Below are 20,748 nucleotides of genomic sequence, written 5' to 3'. Positions count from 1 at the left end.
TATATATATATATATATATATATATATTCTGATTCTAATCCAATCAATAAAGTTCTGTTTTAATCTATAATACAACCTGATTTTTTTGTTAATATATATTTTTCAAGTAAAAGCACAAAGTAGCAGAATTGTAGGTCGTGTGAACAGTCTTTTGTTTGTTAAAAAGTAGATCTTAAATTTACTTTTTTGTGATACTCATCAGTGGTTTGTGTTCCTTGGTTTAGCAAAACAGTATTTGATTTATCCTTTAACTGCTTCCACTTGTCCCTTGTCCCCCCCCGGGTTTATTTAATTGCTAGTTCTCCTCTCCTAGACATAGGACATAACACACGTAAAGTAGAAATACTTCAAAACTGTAAGTAGCCTACAGTACTTGAGTGAATGTACTTAGATCTTGAGGATAAACTGCCGACTGTGTCAATGCATCAGCTTGCTTCCCAACTGACAGCACAACAAACATACTGTAGTTTTAACTTTGTCCACACAGCATGAAAGTGAAAGTATGGCTTTGTTTGTGGGCTAAACCATTGTCACTGGGGGGGGGGGGAACTGTGAGTCTGAAACAGGATGTTATAAAGAGTTAACAGTCAAAGTTGGAAGAAAACCAACATGATGATGAAATATCCATATATATTTTAGCAGAGTGGAGAGCAGACTATAAAACGTGATTGAAGTTGGTTTCTGCCACAAACAAGTTCAGACTGAGTGTCTCTGTGCCAGTGAGAGTCCATTTCTCTTCCTCTTATCTACTTTCAAAGAACAAAAGGGTTGGTGGTTGAAGAAAAGAACAAAGTGAGTATTCATTTATTGACTTTGTTGCTAGTGTCTTTGGATGAATGTATTGTTAATTATTACCACCTATCTATCTAAACATATGGTCCGAACAAGGAAAAAGGTGAAGAGTCTGAGAGGAGAGTAGCAGCATGTTCTGTCTGTTTGTGTTCTGATTTCAATGGTGACTGATATGAATCACTACGAGCTGTTTCTCTGTCCCGTGAAGAGGCTGATAATAAGGACTGCTGCTTTGAATACATTAATCAACCGACAGTAAGTTGTAGTTTGTCAATAAACAAGAAGAAAATATGGAGATTTAAACAGGCTGTACTTATGGCTGCTCCCATAAACGTTCATTATTCTCATTCTTCTCAAAGCATTTCAGGATAACCACACGCTAGACTACAGACAGAGCAAATCACAGAACTAACCAAGACATTTCTCCCATTTCAAGTCAGTGCTTGAAGTGCTAACCATGCCAACACCTGTGACGGGTCACCTTAGAGTCGCCACGTGCTGCTAGAGAAGGACTAACTGCCTACGACAAAACCGGTGTTGTGCAAGTGACTGCTGAGGGAGCGGCCTTTTTCCACTTGCCTTAAAGTGATGGCAGCTTCTACTCTGTTTGAAAGCTTTTTTCCTGCCTCAAAATGACCTGATTTAATAAATAGGGTTTATATCTGACAGATTATAGTCCACACAGGACTTTTTACCTGTTGAAATACCTTTTTAAAAAGGAGCAATACATTACGTAACACTTTCTGTTGTGCTGAGGTTTGCATGCCTGTTATCCATCGTCTTCACGGGCAGTAAGGACATGTTCTACTACCGAGTCTAATACAACATTAAAAGGTTCAAACAGTATAGACTTCAGATCATTTAGCACCACTGATGAACCTGGTCAAGAAGTTATACTGTATTTAAATAGTACTCAAGCCTACCAAGTCTTTCAGCTTTGTTCTCCTTGTTGTGTGTTTCTATCGTTCTGTGTAACACTGAGAGAAACGTAAAACCGGAAAAAATGTGTTCACATATTTAGCAAATACATCTGATTCTTTTGCTCACAGCCTCAGAAATTGATTACTTTTTAAAATGTCTTACATAATGTTAAGTCACTTTAATGTTTTTTTATCCAGACATTTAATTATATTATATATAAATGTGTATTATTTTTACAGTCTTCTTTCGTATCTAGAGGAAAACCATCAGTCAACTTGGCACAATAGCTGTAGTTTTCTTATCAGTGGAAATAGGATCAGCAAAATAAATGCATTTACGGAATTAGTCGTTTGCCCTTCACAATGTTGATTACTTAAAGGCTGTTCAAATCAAACTGAACTACTTCCACCGGAAGAATTTAAAGAATATTATTTGGTATTTTCTGGGTGGATTTTCTGTCCTGACAGTGGCAACACATTCTCACTCCCATCGCGTAAAAATACCGACGCTTGGTCAGGTGCCTTTGGCGTTGCTATTGACGCTAAAAGTCTCCTTTAGGGCCATATCTAAACGTGCTGGTTCGGGACTATTGTCGTCACATTTGGCGCAGTTGGGTTTAGGAAAAGATGGTGGGTGGGCTTATAAAAGGCATGTGTCACGCTGGACAAGAACGGGACAGTTGGGTTTAGGAAAAGATGGTGGGTGGCATATGCGGAGTTTGAATGTCAAACTCTGCATATGGTGGCTGGGATTATAAAATGAACGTTTCAGTGATACGCGGGACAACAACAAGACACAAACCCCGGTCTCTGTGTTGTTTGACCCATTCACCACCCCAACCAACCAACCTCCCTACGTGGAATTTCGGGCTTTCATACTACTAGCTACCATTTTCGCTCTTAATACTACGTCATCTTTACACGCCCCGAAGCTGCTGCTCTGCCCGGTGCACTCCATACAGACGCTGAGGGGTGCTTACTGCGTCGTATCTGACGCTGAGAGCTACTGACCAAGCGTCAGTATTTCATGAGTTGGGACTGAGGACGGGTTGACAGTGGAGCCTGCACCTGAATCACAACAACATTTTAAATGGATACAGATGATAAACAAAGACATTAAAACATGAGACTCCACATGTTGGCTGTTATAGTAGCTCAGTGTGGACTTGAAGGAGTGAATAATTCATTGTTTGTTAAAAGCTGTATTGAGAAGAATAATCAGTAATGATAAGTGTTTATCAAAACTATATTTATATCTTCAGATTGGAAAAGAACGAACGACAAGAACATACAATTAAATACAGAAGTTCTCTTTGAGGCGGAAATATGAATAATTATATATTTAATCTGGTTAAGCCGTCAGTGTGATGTTTGAGTCGTTTCCTCTTTGCTAGGCTTCTGTTTTTATTTTGCCAAACTGTTTGTTGTTGCTCATTTGTCTCTCTCTGTGTGTTGCAGATGTCATTGATGCTTTTAGAGGCAAAGTGGAAAACAGCCCTGAGCTCCATCCTGGAGGAGCTGACTGAGTCAGAATTCAGGAAGATGCTGTTCAATCTGGTCAAAATCCCTCAAGGAGTGAAGGATGGCAAGACCAGAGAAGAAATCCCTTATTTAATCGTTCAGCACTACGGGACACAAGGGTCCATCTCTGAAATAGATAAAATAATGAAGAATATACCAAGGCAAGACGCTGCAGTCCAGGAGCCGCTGCGTCCCTTTGTGGAGAAACTGAAGAAACAGCGGCAAGGAAAAAAAGGTGAGTTGATAAGATTAAGCGGTATGTAATCGATATACACACCTGCTACTTTTTTGGTACCACCTCAGTCGAGGTTCCATGCGAGCTGAGCTGATACTAGAAGTTCTTCGACAGAATCGTCAGTAGCACCGCCAGAGACATCTTGCACAAACTTACAATTTTTAAAAAGCCATCCTAACGTCAAAAGCGGCCACACTTTTTTTTATATTGACAAGGCCTAGATTATTAAAAATGGCAACACAAAAGTACACTGTAGACGTTGTGTTTGCCAATTAAAATGATCTAGGGAGTGTTGCGTTAAAGGTGATATAAGAGCAGAGTATAGTTTATTATTAACACCTTCTGTGGTCACTTACAGTAATCGGGTCACCTGGTGTAGGCGGAGAAAACAACAGGGATATCATCTGTTAACCTGTGTGGTTGGGGCAATAGAGAGAGGGGTTAACGGGTGAAGTCTTATTTTTGCTGACCGCTGTTCAACGCCGTTTATCGTATGACTTCTGGAAAGCCTTTGTACGCCATTGAAACATGGAAGGTCTTGGATACACAACCTTGTTAGCTTCTCCTGCAAATAAATGTACAAAACGCAGTCAATGGCGGCTAAATTGTAGTTTCAGATAGTCGTCTACACTAAGGGGGAACTATCCGCAGTGGAAAACCAAAAGAGAAAAGTACTAGTACCAAATGTGAGTCGAACCATGAAGTAGAAAGTATAATAAAGAGTAGCCCCTGTTGAGTAGCTACTACAGAACATGCAGTATATGATACATAAAAAAGACTGAACTTAAAAGGCAGAAATATAAAACACATTCACTCATTTCTGAAAAACGCTAATCGAGAGATCCATTTTCTATTTGTGTTCGTTTACCTTTTTAATGTCTTTTTCAGAGACGACAAGAAAACTTTCAATTGACTTCGGATCAGTGGCCAAAAAGCCAAAACTTGCAGCTGGTAGGTCAACTACAGGAAATCAACCATTATGACTGGGTGACGAACATAAAGTATCACTTTAATAGATAGGCAGATGTATCTCTGATAAACTTCTGTTAAACTGATGAGCTTCATAATGAATAGTAACCAAACCCCACCAAGCAAACCATGTTCAAGATCATTGATATAGAAAACATAAATAAGGTTTACCTTAACACCATCGACGGTGTGCAACAACGCTGATGTTTGTTTCTTCTTTTTAAGATCAACTGAAGAGCTGCCAACCTGACCAGGTGAGAAAGACAAAGGTTAATAATACTACATTCAGACATTTATATATATAAACGTGTATTATTTGTACACTCTGTTTGTATCCAGAAGAAAACCGTCAGTCAACTTGTCACAAAAGCCCTAGGTTGTAAAACATTTGTGCAGAGTTCTGCTCAGTGCACAAATAAGAAAAAATGGAAGGTGAGATGCATTTTGAAATAAGCGGATTGGTGCTAAAACAGCGAGCTTTACAGTGATGGTACAATATGTTACATAGACAATCAACAGATCAGACTAATATGTTTTTAAACTTGAAAATGAACTCCAGAAATTCTTTCTAATGTTGTGTAATGTGTATGTAATGTTCAGATGGATCCTGTTAAAGCTGCAAAGCCCAAAAAGAAGCCCAAAAAGAAGCCAGAGACGCAAGATTCATCCCTGAAACATCAAACATCAGCTTCAGCATCAATTAATGTAAAGATAAATTACTAATAATTGAATACTATTAGACTATTACAATTAAATATTTGCACTTCAACGTATTCTTGGCGGTGTAAATAGTAGTTCTAAAGAAAAAAGAAACTTACTTGAAGATCCCAAAACCACTTACTGTATCTTTCAGGAGCTTCCAGTCACATGGTCTTCAAAGTATAAATAGATATATGTTGTTGATCACAGGGACCATCTACATGACATACCTACGTTCTGTCATCATCGCCTACATCCTGTCGTCATTACATACATCCCGTCCCTCTACGACAACATCTTCCATAGACACGCAACAGAACATTATGTTATTAAACCTGTGAAAATGAACAAGAGGAATTCTTTGTAATGGTGTTTTTTATCTTGTGGTTTGTTCAGATGGATCCTGTTGGAGATGTGAAGACTGAAAAGAAGACAGAGGAGCAAGATTTGTCCCTGAAACCTGTTGAATCCTCCAAAACCTTCAAGGTAGCAGCAGGGACAGCTCTGTTCTACTGATGCTAACATCTATTTAAAATGTGTTTGACTTTCATATCAAGTCAGCGGTTTGTTTGTTATTCAGTTTATAAGCAGAATGGGACGATTCAAGGTTCAACTACTTCCTAATCATCCACTGCAAAAGCATTTGAAATATTCATAAAATAAAACCATAGACATAATCAAACATTCTACAATAAAGACAATTAGATGTTACTCTCGTCTCGGTTTATATAATATATGTATATATCTGTATAATATTGTGTGGTTCGCAAATAGAGATACATCTTCCTCTAACGCTGGGTTTCCACAGGCAGCGTTTTTCAGCTGCAGCTCCGCTGTCTCAGTCACGAGCAGCGGATTCCAAGCGGAGTTGTGTCACCGCTACATGATGCCGACGGTGTACACGTTTTGCAGACAGTTAGTTGTTGGTGTTGATGTACGTTTTCTATCAGTTTAAATCTGGCCTAACACAACTGTTTGGTAAGTTGTCTACTCCTGGCACACACTTTGATTAACGTTATATTACTAGCAACAAGCCAGTTGTCAGTGCTACAATGCTAACGTTACTACAATGCTACTAAAACAAATATATATATAAAAACTCACCAGGTATACCAACTGCTTCGACAACCCTCTGCCAAGCTAGCTGTTAGCATCCATGTAGTCATACACAGACGTATCTTAAAGTAAGCTATAGGGAAATCCTGATCTTTTAATTTGCACGTATAGCATGTGCGTATACACGGCAGGATATAGGAGGCATGTTCGCAACGATGCCCTCTCATCGGCTACCGCTCCGCAAAAGTTGACTCGGAGACAACTTTGTGAGAGCGGGAACATCCGGGCACCTTCGCCGCCGTCAGCGTAATTCACTCATGCTGCTGTTCTCATAGGGAATGAATTAAACTGCTCCGCTCTGCTGTTATTGAAACCCAGCGTAACGCAGACACTCTGGGAACCACTGAGTTATACAACCACGTTATCGGAGCGATTTCTGTACACTGTATACTTTTAAGCTCATCTCAAACCTCTACTATGAATGTCAATCTGTCTTCTTTCAGGTTCCAAGTGCTGCTGTCCAGACTGGGAGGATTCAAATAATGAGAATTAAAAAGTCCAATAAGACGAACACTCACCTGGTGGTGGAGTTCAACAAGCGAAAGCGGAATGTGTTTGTGACAACACGACTGCTGGCAAACACATTTGGCCTCAAAGTGGACGATGATTTTGAAAGGAGACTCTGCTGTCAAATGCCGCTCACAGCAGAAGCAACACTTCAAGGAAAAAAAGTTACAGACATTAAAAAGGTGAAAAAGACGCATTTGTAGAAGGTGTACGTGGTTTACTTTTAAGTACCGTCGTTGCTGTGCTGGAAGTCCACCTAACTGTGTTTAGTAAAGGTGGTGCTTTAATTGTAAGTTTTGTTAAAGCCCCAGTGTGTAACAGGTCTAGTTGTTCATTATCTAAATCTGTGTTGCCCGTTTCCCAAACTCGTCCTTTTTCATGAATATTAACCACCACCATCAATTCCAAGTATCCCTTTTGGCTTGACATTTTTCATTTCTATTCGCATGAACTGGGGAGGACGCTCCATATTCATGCTCCATCTTGAAATACGTTAGCTGGTAAGGGACACACAGGACATACTGCTCCACCTCTGTGTGTGTGTGTGTGTGTGTGTGTGTGTGTGTGTGTGTGTGTGTAAGGGACATAGAGGACAAACTGCTCCACCTTTTGCGTTTTCTCTGTCACATGATGAACTAACAGCTGCTGCTAACGCTGCTAACGCTGCTAACAGGTATCGTAGCTTCCCTGCGTGGTGAGAGAGAGTTGATTGATATATGATCTCAACGCTAGATGGGGAGCTAGATTCCTACACATTGGACCTTTAAGAAAGTTAGGCCAATGACAATTTAAACTATGATGGCAGCGTTCATATACAAAAGAATACACAATCATACACAATGAATCTATGTTCTTCTAATGGAATTTCTTTTTGCTATTTCTGTCACGTTTCTTTGGCACCTTACTAATTCCACATTTTTTAACGTAGCAGCTTTAGTAGAACATCATAACATTCAGCTCAATTAGGACATTCTGGCTATTATACCGACTTTCCATGACTTTCATAATTTCCGAAATATTCAAAGTTTTCCCCATTTAAATGAAGACAATGTTCAAAACTGAAACACTTTTCACACTTTTCCATACACTATCTCCTTAGTCATAATTTCAGCTTGAAACTCCATTCCAACTTCAAAACGTTACAAATATTACGTACATTGTAGGTATTATTCAACGTTCAAGTCCCATTCAAACTTTTTCACATATTCAACCAAAACGGTTTTTTTTCATAGATTTTTGCCCACCTATTGGTTTAGTTAGGTGGTGCTCTTATTCTAAGTGTTGTTTTGTGTCTTTTTCAGAGATGGGTTACTCCCAGTAACTACCAGTGGGTGGTTGGCTGCAGGACCCTTGTAACCACTGTCCTGTCCTTTCTGTTTGTTTTTAATAAAAAGAGCCCCTTATGGGGCTACATTTTTACATTGGTGTCTATTGGAACAGCTAGAGGGGTGTCATCACACATTTGAGTGGAGAGGATCTTAAACAACTTTTGAAAAACTTGTTTGTAAACTTGTGACAATGAATTACAGACATTTTTACTAATTGTTTAATCTTGTGGTTTGTTCAGATGGATCCTGTTGGAGATGTGAAGCCCGACCAGAAGACAGAAGAACATGATTCGTCCCTGAAACTAGCTGCATCCTCCAAAACCTTCAAGGTAGCAGCAGGGACAGCTCTGTTCTTTGGGAACTTTGGGAACCACTGAACTACATTATCGATTGGATTTTTGTACTGTACTTTCCAGCTCGTCTCAAACCTTCACTATGAATGTCAATCTGTCTTCATTTAGGTTCAAAGTGCTGCTGTCCAGACTGCAAGGATTCAAATAGTTGGAATTAAAAAGTCCAATAAGACGAACACTCACCTGGTGGTGGAGTTCAACGGCAGGACGCGGAATGTTTTTGTGACAACACGACTGCTGGCAAACACATTTGGCCTCGAAGTGGACGATGATTTTAAAAGGAGACTCCGCTATCAAATGCCGCTCACAGCAGAAGCAACACTTCAAGGAAAAAAAGTTACAGACATTAAAAAGGTGAAAAAGACGCATTTGTAGAAGGTGAACGTGGTTTACTTTGAGTACTGACATCGCTGTACGGGAAGTCCACCTAACTGTGTTTAGTTACAGATTAATCGACGATGGCAGAGGTTGAGATGCATCTAATTTCTAAAAAAACAGTCTGTGAATGCAACGTGACATCATGACTTCGCGTAAACGTACACGCCAAGTGGCGTGTTATCTGTATGCATTTTGAGCGCTGTACGCAGCGGACGGGTTGGGTTTATGAAAAGTAGAACGCTACGGTTGGGTTTAGGAAAACAATAACGGGATGCGGGACAACAACGGCACAGTTGGGTTTAGGACAAGAAGAAAACTACAGTTGGGTTTAGGACAAGAAGAAAACTACAGTTGGGTTTAGGAAAAGAAGAAAACTACAGTTGGGTTTAGGACAAGAAGAACCAGTTGGGTTTAGGGCAGAAGACCCATGTTTTGACGCATGTGGGTTGGGTTTAGGACAAGAAGAAAACTACAGTTGGGTTTAGGACAAGAAGAAAACTACAGTTGGGTTTAGGACAAGAAGAAAACTACAGTTGGGTTTAGGACAAGAAGAAAACTACAGTTGGGTTTAGGACAAGAAGAAAACTACAGTTGGGTTTAGGAAATGTGACACGCGGGTTGGGTTTAGGACAAGAAGAAAACTACAGTTGGGTTTAGGACAAGAAGAAAACTACAGTTGGGTTTAGAAAACGTGACACGCGGGACATGATCCCCGGTCTCCTGGGTGAAAGTCTTGTGTTTGACCCATCCACCCCCCGTCCAACATGGATTTTCGGCCTTTCATAGTACTTGCTGTGGCATAAATTGACGCGCAATCGCAAGGTAATGTAAGTCAATGGAGGCCAAACGGCGTTAATAAACTCGCTAAAAAGCGAGTATGCGTCTTTATAACACGGCAATAATACGCCACTTCATGACATCAGTCTGGTGAATGAATGGATGTTAAGGAGACTGAAGAACATCACAGATGATCTACTTAGTGTTTGGCTTGATCATTTATTTCTGTAACCGTCATAAAACAATCTGATCACACTCTCTCCAAACTTAGCCTACCTTTGTTTTTGGCGTTTATAAACAATAACAATCGGCCTGATATGAATTGTAGTCACACCCAAACTTGTGAAAATTAGAGGACTTCTGTCTAATAGTGTTTTAATCTTGTGGTTTTTGTTCAGATGGATTCTGTTGGAGCTGTAACGACTGAACTGAAGACAGAGAATAACGATGTGCACTTGAAACCAGCCCAATCCTCCAAAACCTCCAAGGTAGCTGCAGCGACGTCTCTGTTTTACTAGTCTATATCCTTGACGTTCCACTTCCGGGATTGCTCCGGTGCTGCAGGACATTGCGTTAAATTCCTCTTTGTGTTGGCGTTCTAACCTCTGGTGGATTTATGAGGACTATGGTTAACTGTAGTCTTATATATATTATAGTCCTATGTATAGCATATATATATTCCTATGTATATATTTCTTGAAGCTGCACTTTCATATGGCTCTTTGTAGTTGTAGTTGCTTATTTAAAGCTAATGTACTTGCACTTACTAATGTACTTGCACTACTACTCAGCTAAATGTAATGTAATGTAACTGCTCCTCAGATCTCTGCAGGGTAAATCCAGACAGCTAGCTAGACTATCTGTCCAATCGGAGTTTTCTCTCGCACAACTATTTTTGCAGGGTCTCTGTGTCGAGCTTAGCAACGCCCAAGACGATTGTGATTGGCTTAAATAAATGCCGTTGAACCAGAACACGTTTTTCCTCCCATCCCCGAATGCTATGTGGAGTAGCCAGACCCTCCTTCAGCGTGCTTTGAAGGAGGGTCTGGCAAAGCGAGACTACAGTTTTACTGATGTTTGGTTTTCCTCCCCATCAGCAGTTGGGTTGCTGTTCACTTTATTAGTAGGATAAGACAATTCCAGGTGCAACTCCTTCGTCCACAAAAGCAAATAAACTACATCCTAATCAACTAACGCAAAAACATTTGGAAAGAAATCATTCAAAAACTGTTAAAGACAGATTACTCTGATCTCTGCTCTTTTCATTTTGCCCGACCTTCACTATGAATGTCAATCTGTCTTTTTTCAGGCTCAAAGTGATGCTGTCCAGACTGGGAGGATTCAAATCATGGGAATTAAAACATCAAAAAAGAAGAATAAGAACAAAAAGCTGGTAGTAGAGTTCAACGACCGGATGCAGACGTTTTTTGTGAAAACTCAACTTCTGGCAAACGCATTTGGCCTCAAAGTGGACGATGGTTTTGAAAGAGGACTCCGGTATCAGATGCCGCTCACAGCAGAAGCTAAATTAAAAGGAAATAAGATTACATACATTAAAAAGGTCTAAAAAAACATTCAGTACTATAGTCGCTGTGCTATTGGTTTAGTTAGGGTGGTGCTCTTAAGGCGCTGACACACCAACCCGATAATCGTCCGTCGGACAGTCTGGCGAGGTCGGTGCCTCGTGTCTGTTTGGTGCCGTCGTCAGTCGGAGGAGACGTCGGCTTTAATTGGGCTGATTTGACTTGTTGAATCGGCCAGTGGGCAGTCGGACTCAATGACCAATCTGATTGGTGGAGTGCTAGCCCCTGAGTGTACTTATGTTAAAACACTTACCGGAAATGACGAGCGGGATGAGAGTGACGAACACCTCTCAAAATCTCACAAAAATCTTTCAAACTGACCTTTGTCGATCAAAACAAAAAAAGACAGATTCAGCAGCTGATCGGCCCGTTTCTCTCTTCAAATGTCTTCAGAAACACGTTTCGGTGACGGTGAACTATCTTAGTCCAATATGAGATCGTATTCTGAACGAGACGCCATGACGGTCTGGCGTTGAATTTCTGGAGAAACCAGACCCACGTGACACGTTCGAGACTGATCAGTCCGACTGGCTTTCCTGCCGACGTTTGGCCGTCTGGTTGGTGTGTCTGGGCCTTCAGAGAAAGTGACCCACTTCTCACTTGATTTATTACCTCAGTAAACATTTTCATGAGTTTATGGTCTCATTCGCTAGTTTGAAGTCTTCTGCAACACAGAATGATGTTCATTTTTTGAATTATTATCGACGATGAAATGCTTATATATATATATATACACACACACACTTATTCATTATATCACAAATGAAAGCATCGAGAGCTTTTTGATCAAGTAGATCATCTTTCCGTTGCTCAGCAGGTCAATATTTGCATTAAACGTTTCAAAACAATGAATCATGTTCAGCACAATTACTTTAAAGTGGTGCAGTGCTTCAGAAAGTTTAGTTACTACATAAGTTATTTTTATGTTTTATTTTGTGATTTTAATTGTGCACTGTGTATTAATATGTTTCATAGTGTATGTTTTATGTGAAGCTTTATCTGTGAAAAGCGCTATATAAATACATTTTACTAACTTTACTTACTTGGATGTTTGAGATTGTTGACTGAAGTCTAAATAAATCCTAAGATCCAAAAATAGAAAGTACATTTTTACTCACTTTAAACCTTGTTGTTAAGGTTACAAACAAAGACCAGTGAGTACTTGAAGACCATACTGCTAAACTCAACTGGATTCACCAGAACTGAAAAGGTACCGTGCAGAACGTACGCTCAAGTCGGCGTCGAAGGGAGGCCGTCGGCTCGGTGTGTCTGAGCCTTAAGATTATAGGGACGTGGTGGTGATGGAGCAGTGGATATGACACATGCCTGTGGTGGGGGAGATCTGGGTTCGATTCCCACTGTGATACATCGACCAATGTGTCCCTGAGCAAGACACTTAACCCCTAGTTGCTCCAGAGGCGTGTGGCCTCTGACATATACAGCAATTGTAAGTCGCTTTGGAGAAAAGCATCAGTTAAATGACATATAATGTAATGTAATGGGATCATAGAAGCTGATGAAGGAAACTCACTTGGATGCAGAGGTTTGTTATGGATTCTCCATTTCTGGCAAAAGTGACTGACTTTAAACAGGGGGGAGATGTTGAAGAAAGACTCTGCAGATGCAGAAATACAAGGATATAAAATCATTAATATAACAGGCGCTTAAAGTACGTAAAAAAAGTAGGTTTTCCTGTTTAAAACATACTGGCACATAGTGGTAACTTAATGAACTAATAATGCTATGACCGCTGATTAGATTAGCAACCTTCTCCAAAGCTGGTACACCAAGTGCGCCACTCATTTTTAAGTTGAAGTTATTGAGATTTTTCAACATTAACATTCTACAAAACTGTATATATTTGCGTTTAAAACAAAATATAAAAAAAAACAGATTTACCTCATAGTTTTAGATATTATTTTGCCAACAATTCACATTTCCATAATTATCCAACTAGACAGGCTGAGAATTGATTCCTCCACGTCTGTGAAACTTCAGTTTATGTCTTAGTTGTTCAATCTGTTTATGTTCACACGAATATTTTTGTTGTTTTGTGGAAAATAAAAAATAAAAGCAGTTAAAAGTGAGAGGTATAGGTGTGTCGTACTGGAACGCTCATTAAGCTCAACAACTGACACCACGAGAAAACATACCGTGGAAGTGAAAGTACGGCTTTATTTGTGGGCTAAACCACTGTCACTGGTGGGGGGGGGGGAACTGTGAGTTTGAAACTGGATGTTATATATATATATATATATATATATATAAAAAAATAATTTGATGATGAAATATCCATATTTTAGCAGAGTGGAGAGCCAGCCATAAAACATGTTTTAAGTTGGTTTCTGCCACTAACAAGTTCAGACAATGTGTCTTCGCGCCACAGAGCCAATTTCACTTCCTCTTTCTGAATTAAAAGAAGAAAACAGTCGGCGGTTGAAGAAAAAGACAAAGTGAGTATTTATTTATTGACTTTGTTGCCAATTTCTTTTGAACAATGTAATCTCTCGCTATATCTAAACTTGTGGTTGGAACAAAGACAGGTCTGAGAGGAGAGTAGCAGCACGGTCTGACTGTTCCTGTTTTTAATGGTGATGGTCATCTGTCCCGTTAAAAAGGCTGATAATATGGACTGCACATGGCTCGCTGTTTTTGTGCATTACTGTTCTGCTTTGTGTACAACTGGCGGTAAGTTGTAGATAGTCGATAAAAGAAAAAATATGGAGATTTGAAAATTAAACAGGGATTTACTTATGGATGCTTAAGGCTATAATAAAAACGTCTCCTTTCGTAAAGTGTTAACCCCCGTGTCGTCTTCTGGGTCAAAATGTAAAAAAAATATATATATATATATATCTTTTTCGACCCTTTTGTCACTTTTTTTGGAAGTTTGTCAATTTTTTTTTAACTTTTTTTTAAAGCTTTCCCCATGTTTTTGTCACTTTTCCTGACGTTTTTGAAGATTATCCCGACATTTGTCACTTTTTTCCCCAATTGTTTTGTCATTTTCTCCTACGTTTTTCAACGTTCTATATCAAATCTTCTTTACATGCTATAAAAATTTAATAAAACGCCCAAATCCAATGAAAGTAGTGAACTGATGATTTATTTAACTTGTGAAGAGCGTCGTAGGGAACCATCCACGTTATTTTATTCTAAAATTAGTTTGAAAGAAACCCACATTTCTGATATAGAAACTTTTTGAAAATGGGTCAGAGCTGACCCGAGGACACCAGGAGGGTTACATTATATTAAGTGTTGAGCGGTATAAGCAAGACGCTGGAAATGATATTAGTGTAATCCTGGAGCACAGCCCAGGAGTGTGACTGTGGATAGGAATTAAACAAGATGCCTCTGTCGTGTTGAGGTTGTTCTTGTACAATCAGATATGAATGTGGGTTGATTTTTTGGCAAAGGTATGTTAGAATAATGCAGTTTTCTTTCTTCATCTTTCAAAAGGACGGACTGGAAAAGCAGGAATGAGAACTTAAATAAATGATACATTATATTTGGTAAAGCCGTTAGTGTGATGTTTGAGGGTTTCCTCTTTGCTAGGCTTCTGTTTTTAATGTGCAAACTTTCGTTCATTTGTCTCTCTCTGTGTGTTGCAGATGTCATTGATGCTTTTAGAGGCAAAGTGGAAAACAGCCCTGAGCTCCATCCTGGAGGAGCTGACTGAGTCAGAATTCAGGAAGATGCTGTTCAATCTGGTCAAAATCCCTCAAGGAGTGAAGACTGGCAAGACCAGAGAAGAAATCCCTTATTTAATCGTTCAGCACTACGGGACAGAAGGGTCCATCTCTGAAATAGATAAAATAATGAAGAATATACCAAGGCAAGACGCTGCAGTCCAGGAGCCGCTGCGTCCCTTTGTGGAGAAACTGAAGAAACGACGGCAAGAAAAAAAAGGTGAGTTGATAAGATTAAGCGGTATGTAATCGATATACACACCTGCTACTTTTTTGGTACCACCTCAGTCGAGGTTCCAAGCGAGCTGAGCTGATACTAGAAGGTGAAGTTCCCTAAAACAAAAATAATCATCATCAGCGCGACACAAGACATCCTGCACAAGCCCGATATTTTTAAATAGCCACTACTGTCTGTACTGGCTGCTACTGTCAAACTACACTATACACTTATTTCTGAAAAATGCTAAATAAGAGAATCATTTTCTATTTGTGTGTTCGTTTACCTTTTTAATGTCTTTTTCAGAGACGACAAGAAAACATTCAATTGACTTTGGATCAGTGGCCAAAAAGCCAAAACTTGCAGCTGGTAGGTCAACTACAGGAAATCAACCATTATGACTGGGTGACGAACATAAAGTATCACTTTAATAGATAGGCAGATGTATCTCTGATAAACTTCTGTTAAACTGATGAGCTTCATAATGAATAGTAACCAAACCCCACCAAGCAAACCATGTTCAAGATCATTGATATCAACGTGACATCATGATCTTCGCGTAAACATACACGCCACTTTCTTACGGCGTGTTATCTGTACGCATTTTGAGCTATCCGTGTGTATGTCTACGCTGTATACAGCGGACGTAAACATACGTCGCGATAAACATGTTATCGCGAGAAGAAAGCGACGGATGAGTTTAGGAAACGTGACGCGAAGGAAACGTCACACGCGGGACCTGATCCCCAGTCGCCTGGGTGAAAGTCCTGTTTGACCCGTCCTCCCCCCCGACCAACCTCCCTTTGCGGATTTTCGCCCTTTCATACTACTCGCTGCGTCGTAAAGTCACACGCAATCGCAAGGTAATGTAAGTCAATGGAGGCCAAACGGCGTTGATAAACTCGCAAAGCCAGTATGCGTCTTGATAACACGCTAATAATGGCGTACCAATTGGCGTGTCGTACATACACCACTTCATGAGATCAGTCTGCCGATATTCAAAGCATAACATTTTTTTACCTTACAACCATCGACGGTGTGCAACAACGCTGATGTTTGTTTCTTCTTTTTAAGATCAACTGAAGAGCTGCCAACCTGACCAGGTGAGAAAGACAAAGGTTAATACTACACCCTGACGCTGTGAAAAGATGTATCCAGACATGTTTATTACAGCATAAATATGTAAGTTATATATATGTGTATTTTCATTTTTTACCCTCTCATGTTTTATCAGAAGAAACCCATCAGTCAACTTGGCATAAAAGTGCAAGCTGGGAAGGTTGTCCAGAGTTCTGCTCAGTGCACAAATGAGAAAAAAAAGGTGAGATGCATTTTGAAATAAGCGGATTGGTGATAAAACAGCGAGCTTAAAGGCTCTGACACACCAACCCGATTATCAGCCGTTGGACAGTCTGGCGAGGTCGGTGACTCGAGTCTGTTCGGTGGGTTTCGTGCCGTCGTCAGTTGGAGGAGCCGTCGGCCTTCATTTGGGCCGATTTGACTTGTTGAATTGTGGCAGTCGGACTCAAGGACCAATCTGATTGGTGGAGTGCTAGCCCTTGACTAGCAAATACCTGCTTTTTCCACAAGAAGCCTGAGAGCTGACAACGCCAGTATCTTCTTATAACTCGCCATCGTATTTTCTTCCGTTCAGCGGGTAATGACAACAACGACCCTTCTTGACTACTGTCAACACACTGATGAAAACAATGACTGATGACAGCGTGCTGTTATGGAGACGTATTACGTCTCACGTAGAACGTACGCTCAAGTCGGCGTCGCTTCCGAGGCACTTTTTTGAGAGACGGGAGGTCGGCCGTTGGGTTGGTGTGTCAGAGCCTTTGCAGTGATGGTACAATACGTTGCACAGACAATCAACAGATCAGACTTATCGGTTATTAAACTTGTGAAAATATAAAGGAATTCTAAAAGTGTTTTGTGTGGTTTGTTCAGATGGATCCTGTTGAAGCCGTGAAGCCCAAAAAGAAGACGGAGAAGAAAGATTCATCCCTGAAACATCAAGCATCAGGATCAGCATCAATTAATGTGAAAGAAATTACTAATCATTTAATATAGACTAATTAAGACTTAATACAACTTTAAAAGTATTCTTGGCATTGGAAATAGTTTTTATAGAAGAGCGACAACTTACCTGAAGGTCCCAAAACAACTTACTGTATCTTTCAGGAGCTTTCGAACATACCTAATGGTCTTCAGAGTATATACGTTGTTGATCACAGTACATCGTCCGCATGTTTTGTCATGAGACCCATCAGGAGAATCCTGTTTGGAAATACCTTCGTTTAGATCAGCTGCCAGTTCAGACTGATCTCATGAAGTGGCGTATGTATGACACACCAATTCGTAAGCCAGTATTGGCGTGTTATCAAGACGCATACTCGCTTTTTAGCACGTTTATCAACGCCCTTTGGCCTCCATTGACTTATGTTACCCAACCCGCGTTTCTTCTTGCGATAACACGGCACTGGCGATAACACGCCAAGTGGCGTGTATGTTTACGTCTGCTGTATGCAGCGTAGACATACACACGGATAGCTCAAAATCCGTACAGATAACACGCCACTTGGTTTAAGAAAGTGGGCGTGTATATTTACGCAAAGTCATGATGCCATTTAGGCCAGTTTACACAAAGTACACAGAGCTAAAACCAATGTAGTCTAAAGTGCCTTTTCACACCTAAAAGCCTGAACCACACCGGCAGACAACCGCCCACCAAGAGTCTGGGTCTGTCCGAGGTTTCTCCTTAAAAGGATGCACTAAATGCTGGCTCTTATGGGAACTACTGGAATTGTTGGGTCTTTGTAAATTATAGAGTGTGGTCTAGACCTACTTTATCTGCCAAGTGTCTCGACTTAACTCGTTATGATTTGATACTATAATTCGAGCAGTAAACGACATACCTACGTCCTGTCCTCTACGACAGTATGTTGCGTAAACAACCAACAGAACGTTATGTAACTTGTAAAAATGACTTAGAGGAATTATTTCTAATAGTGTTTTATCCGTGTGGTTTGTTCAGATGGATCCTGTTGGAGCCGTGAAGCCCAAAAAGAAGACGGAGAAGCAAGATTCATCCCTGAAACCATCTGAAATCTCCAAAACCTCCATGGTAGCTCCATCCGTTCCATCCGAGGTGGCAATTTTCTAATACAAAACCCCTCTGTTGTTTATTGAGGGTGTGAAAGGGCCCTAAAACAACAGCCCTACCTTCATGATGGTTATTTTTGTTCAGATGGATCCTGTTGGAGCCGTGAAGCCCAAAAAGAAGACGGAGAAGCAAGATTTGTCGCTGACAACCAGCCGAAATCCTCCAAAACCTCCAAGGTAGCAGCAGAGACAACTCAGTTTAGATTTCCCTCTCAAATCAGTGGTTTGTTTGTTGTTTAGTTTATTAGTAGAAAGAGACCATTCAAAGTCCAATTAATTCATTCATAAAAGCAAAGAAACGACATACTAATTAACAAACGCAAAAACATTTGAACTTAATATCCATAAAATGAAAACCATAGACAAACAGTCTATGTAGAGATGGTCCGATACCATTTTTTGCTTCCCGATACCTGAACTTGCGTATCGGCCGATACCGAGTACCGATACCAGTGTGTCATATATTTTATTTTGTTTTAAGAACTGTATACTACTATCCCTGTATGGATGATATGATGTATAACAGCTGTATACTACTATCCCTGTATAGATGATATGATGTATAACAGCTGTATACTACTATCCCTGTATAGATGATATGATGTATAACAGCTGTATACTACTATCCCTGTATAGATGATATGATGTATAACAGCTGTATACTACTATCCCTGTATAGATGATATGATGTATAACAGCTGTATACTACTATCCCTGTATGGATGATATGATGTATAACAGCTGTATACTACTATCCCTGTATAGATGATATGATGTATAACAGCTGTATACTACTATCCCTGTATGGATGATATGATGTATAACAGCTGTATACTACTATCCCTGTATAGATGATATGATGTATAACAGCTGTATACTACTATCCCTGTATGGATGATATGATGTATAACAGCTGTATACTACTATCTCTGTATGGATGATATGATGTATAACAGCTGTATACTACTATCCCTGTATGGATGATATGATGTATAACAGCTGTATACTACTATCTCTGTATGGATGATATGATGTATAACAGCTGTATACTACTATCTCTGTATGGATGATATGATGTATAACAGCTGTATACTACTATCTCTGTATGGATGATATGATGTATAACAGCTGTATACTACTATCTCTGTATGGATGATATGATGTATAACAGCTGTATACTACTATCTCTGTATAGATGTGATATTATTTCTATCTTTGTTGTCAGTCTGACTCAGGTTAAACTCTTTGTGAAACATGAACGCCACAGAACGTTCTGTTATTCTGCAGTTTGTCAGTCAGTTATAATGGAAAAAGAACATAAATAAACTACTTTAACATAGATTTTCTTTAGGGCTTTATTACGTGGTATCGGATCGGTGCATAAACTCCAGTACTTCTGATACCGATACCAGTGTTTTAGGCAGTATCGGAGCCGATACCGATACTGGTATCGGAACATCTCTAGTTCTACGATAACCTGAACCTTCACTATGAATGTTAATCTCTTCTATTCAGGCTCCAAGTGCTGCTGTCCAGACTGGGAGGATTCAAATAATGGAAATCAAAACGACCAATAAGACGAACACTCACCTTGAGGTCGAGTTCAACGACCGGAGGCAGACGGTTTACGTGACAACACGTCTTCTGGCAAACACACTTGGCCTCAAAGTGGACGATGATTTTGAAAGGTCATTCCGCTATCTAATGCCGCTCACAGCAGATGCAAAATTACAAGGAAATAAAATCACAGACATTAAAACGATGTGAAAAAGGGGTGCTTGGTAGCTCACTTGGTCGAGCATGCGCCCCTATACGCAAAGGCTGTAATCCTTACCCCGCAGACCTTTTCTGCATGCCATCCCCTCTCTCTCTTTCTCCCCGCTTTCCTGTCAATCTTCAGTTGTACTAATAAAGGCGATAAAGCCACAAATATACATAAAAAAGATGCATATCTGTAGAAGGCATACGCTTTTTAATTACTGTACTGTGGTTGTTGTGCAGGGAGCCCACCTATGTGTTAATTTAGGGTGGTGCTTTTAGTGTAAGTGTTGGTTTGTGTTGTCTTTGTCAGCGGTGGGATACTCCCAGTGCTCCACCAGTGGGGGGTTGGCTGCACGACTACTGTACGAGTGTCTGTTCTTTTTCTTTTTCCATTAATAAAAGAGCCCCTTATGGCGGTTAACCCACTCCCGAGTGTCGAGGCCTTTTTCAATCGACAACAGAGTTGGTACGAGGGGGGGGATGGGTTGTGGGTTCTCTTCTGTTCTTTGATTGTGAGGAAAGGTGGGGGGGGGGAATTGTGTGAGGCTTAGTAGATTGAAGCATCAGATGACATAATGTATGATTATGGTCTATGTAGGTTAGAGCCAGACCGATATATTGGTGGGCTGATATTAGGCATTTTCCAAACTATCGGTATCGACATTTATGATGGCCGATGAATATTTAAAAAATAAATTTAAAACGGACGAAAGCCCGTTCAACCATGTTCTGAGC

The 20,748-nt window shown here is 40.1% G+C and overlaps 2 protein-coding genes and 1 long non-coding RNA gene across 13 annotated transcripts; 2 read left to right on the top strand and 1 right to left on the bottom strand.

Annotated features, from left to right (window-relative positions):
- Positions 1 to 546: 546 nt before the first annotated feature.
- Positions 547 to 20,439, top strand: LOC144528097 (uncharacterized). Of its 11 annotated transcripts, none has more exons than XM_078266542.1 (12): positions 547 to 792; positions 3,171 to 3,468; positions 4,357 to 4,419; positions 4,663 to 4,691; positions 4,777 to 4,869; positions 5,038 to 5,142; positions 5,533 to 5,622; positions 6,696 to 6,941; positions 8,327 to 8,416; positions 8,549 to 8,794; positions 9,994 to 10,083; positions 19,768 to 20,439. In XM_078266542.1, exons 2-12 carry the CDS (start codon positions 3,171 to 3,173, stop codon positions 20,017 to 20,019), a joined length of 1,602 nt encoding a protein of 533 aa, XP_078122668.1. In that variant the 5' UTR covers positions 547 to 792; the 3' UTR covers positions 20,020 to 20,439. The 11 variants fall into 11 exon arrangements, with proteins under 11 accessions (XP_078122668.1, XP_078122667.1, XP_078122665.1 ...); XM_078266541.1 differs by lacking the exon at positions 19,768 to 20,439 and adding an exon at positions 10,905 to 12,216 and having other exon boundaries at positions 4,780 to 4,869; XM_078266539.1 differs by lacking the exon at positions 19,768 to 20,439 and adding an exon at positions 10,905 to 12,216.
- On the bottom strand, positions 11,973 to 13,306 carry LOC144528099 (uncharacterized). Its single transcript, XR_013502872.1, has 2 exons — positions 13,078 to 13,306; positions 11,973 to 12,793 (listed from the first exon to the last, which is right to left on the bottom strand). It is a non-coding gene; the product is annotated as an uncharacterized LOC144528099 (long non-coding RNA).
- LOC144527618 (uncharacterized) lies at positions 13,477 to 18,433 on the top strand. Its single transcript, XM_078265797.1, has 8 exons — positions 13,477 to 13,631; positions 14,790 to 15,087; positions 15,391 to 15,453; positions 16,159 to 16,187; positions 16,319 to 16,405; positions 17,038 to 17,130; positions 18,125 to 18,214; positions 18,338 to 18,433. The coding sequence occupies exons 2-8, from the start codon at positions 14,790 to 14,792 to the stop codon at positions 18,431 to 18,433; spliced, it is 756 nt and encodes a 251-aa protein (XP_078121923.1). The 5' UTR covers positions 13,477 to 13,631.
- Positions 20,440 to 20,748: the final 309 nt, after the last annotated feature.

This window comes from Sander vitreus, chromosome 13 (assembly GCF_031162955.1).
Source record: "Sander vitreus isolate 19-12246 chromosome 13, sanVit1, whole genome shotgun sequence".
NCBI classification, from domain to species: Eukaryota; Metazoa; Chordata; class Actinopteri; order Perciformes; family Percidae; genus Sander; species Sander vitreus.
The sequence above is the reverse complement of the archived record's forward strand: the minus strand, read 5'-3'. Positions and strand labels throughout refer to the sequence as shown.

What these genes read in the sequence shown, in the direction of transcription:
- LOC144528097 (XM_078266539.1), top strand. Translation starts at nt 3,171, where the DNA reads ATGTCATTGATGCTTTTAGAGGCAAAGTGGAAAACAGCCCTGAGCTCC. An exon ending in CATCCTCCAAAACCTTCAAG is followed by an intron (nt 8,417 to 8,548) that starts GTAGCAGCAGGG and finishes GTCTTCATTTAG; the next exon opens with GTTCAAAGTGCTGCTGTCCA. An exon ending in AAGTTACAGACATTAAAAAG is followed by an intron (nt 8,795 to 9,993) that starts GTGAAAAAGACG and finishes GTTTTTGTTCAG; the next exon opens with ATGGATTCTGTTGGAGCTGT.
- LOC144527618 (XM_078265797.1), top strand. Translation starts at nt 14,790, where the DNA reads ATGTCATTGATGCTTTTAGAGGCAAAGTGGAAAACAGCCCTGAGCTCC. An exon ending in AAAGCCAAAACTTGCAGCTG is followed by an intron (nt 15,454 to 16,158) that starts GTAGGTCAACTA and finishes CTTCTTTTTAAG; the next exon opens with ATCAACTGAAGAGCTGCCAA. An exon ending in AAATCTCCAAAACCTCCATG is followed by an intron (nt 18,215 to 18,337) that starts GTAGCTCCATCC and finishes ATTTTTGTTCAG; the next exon opens with ATGGATCCTGTTGGAGCCGT.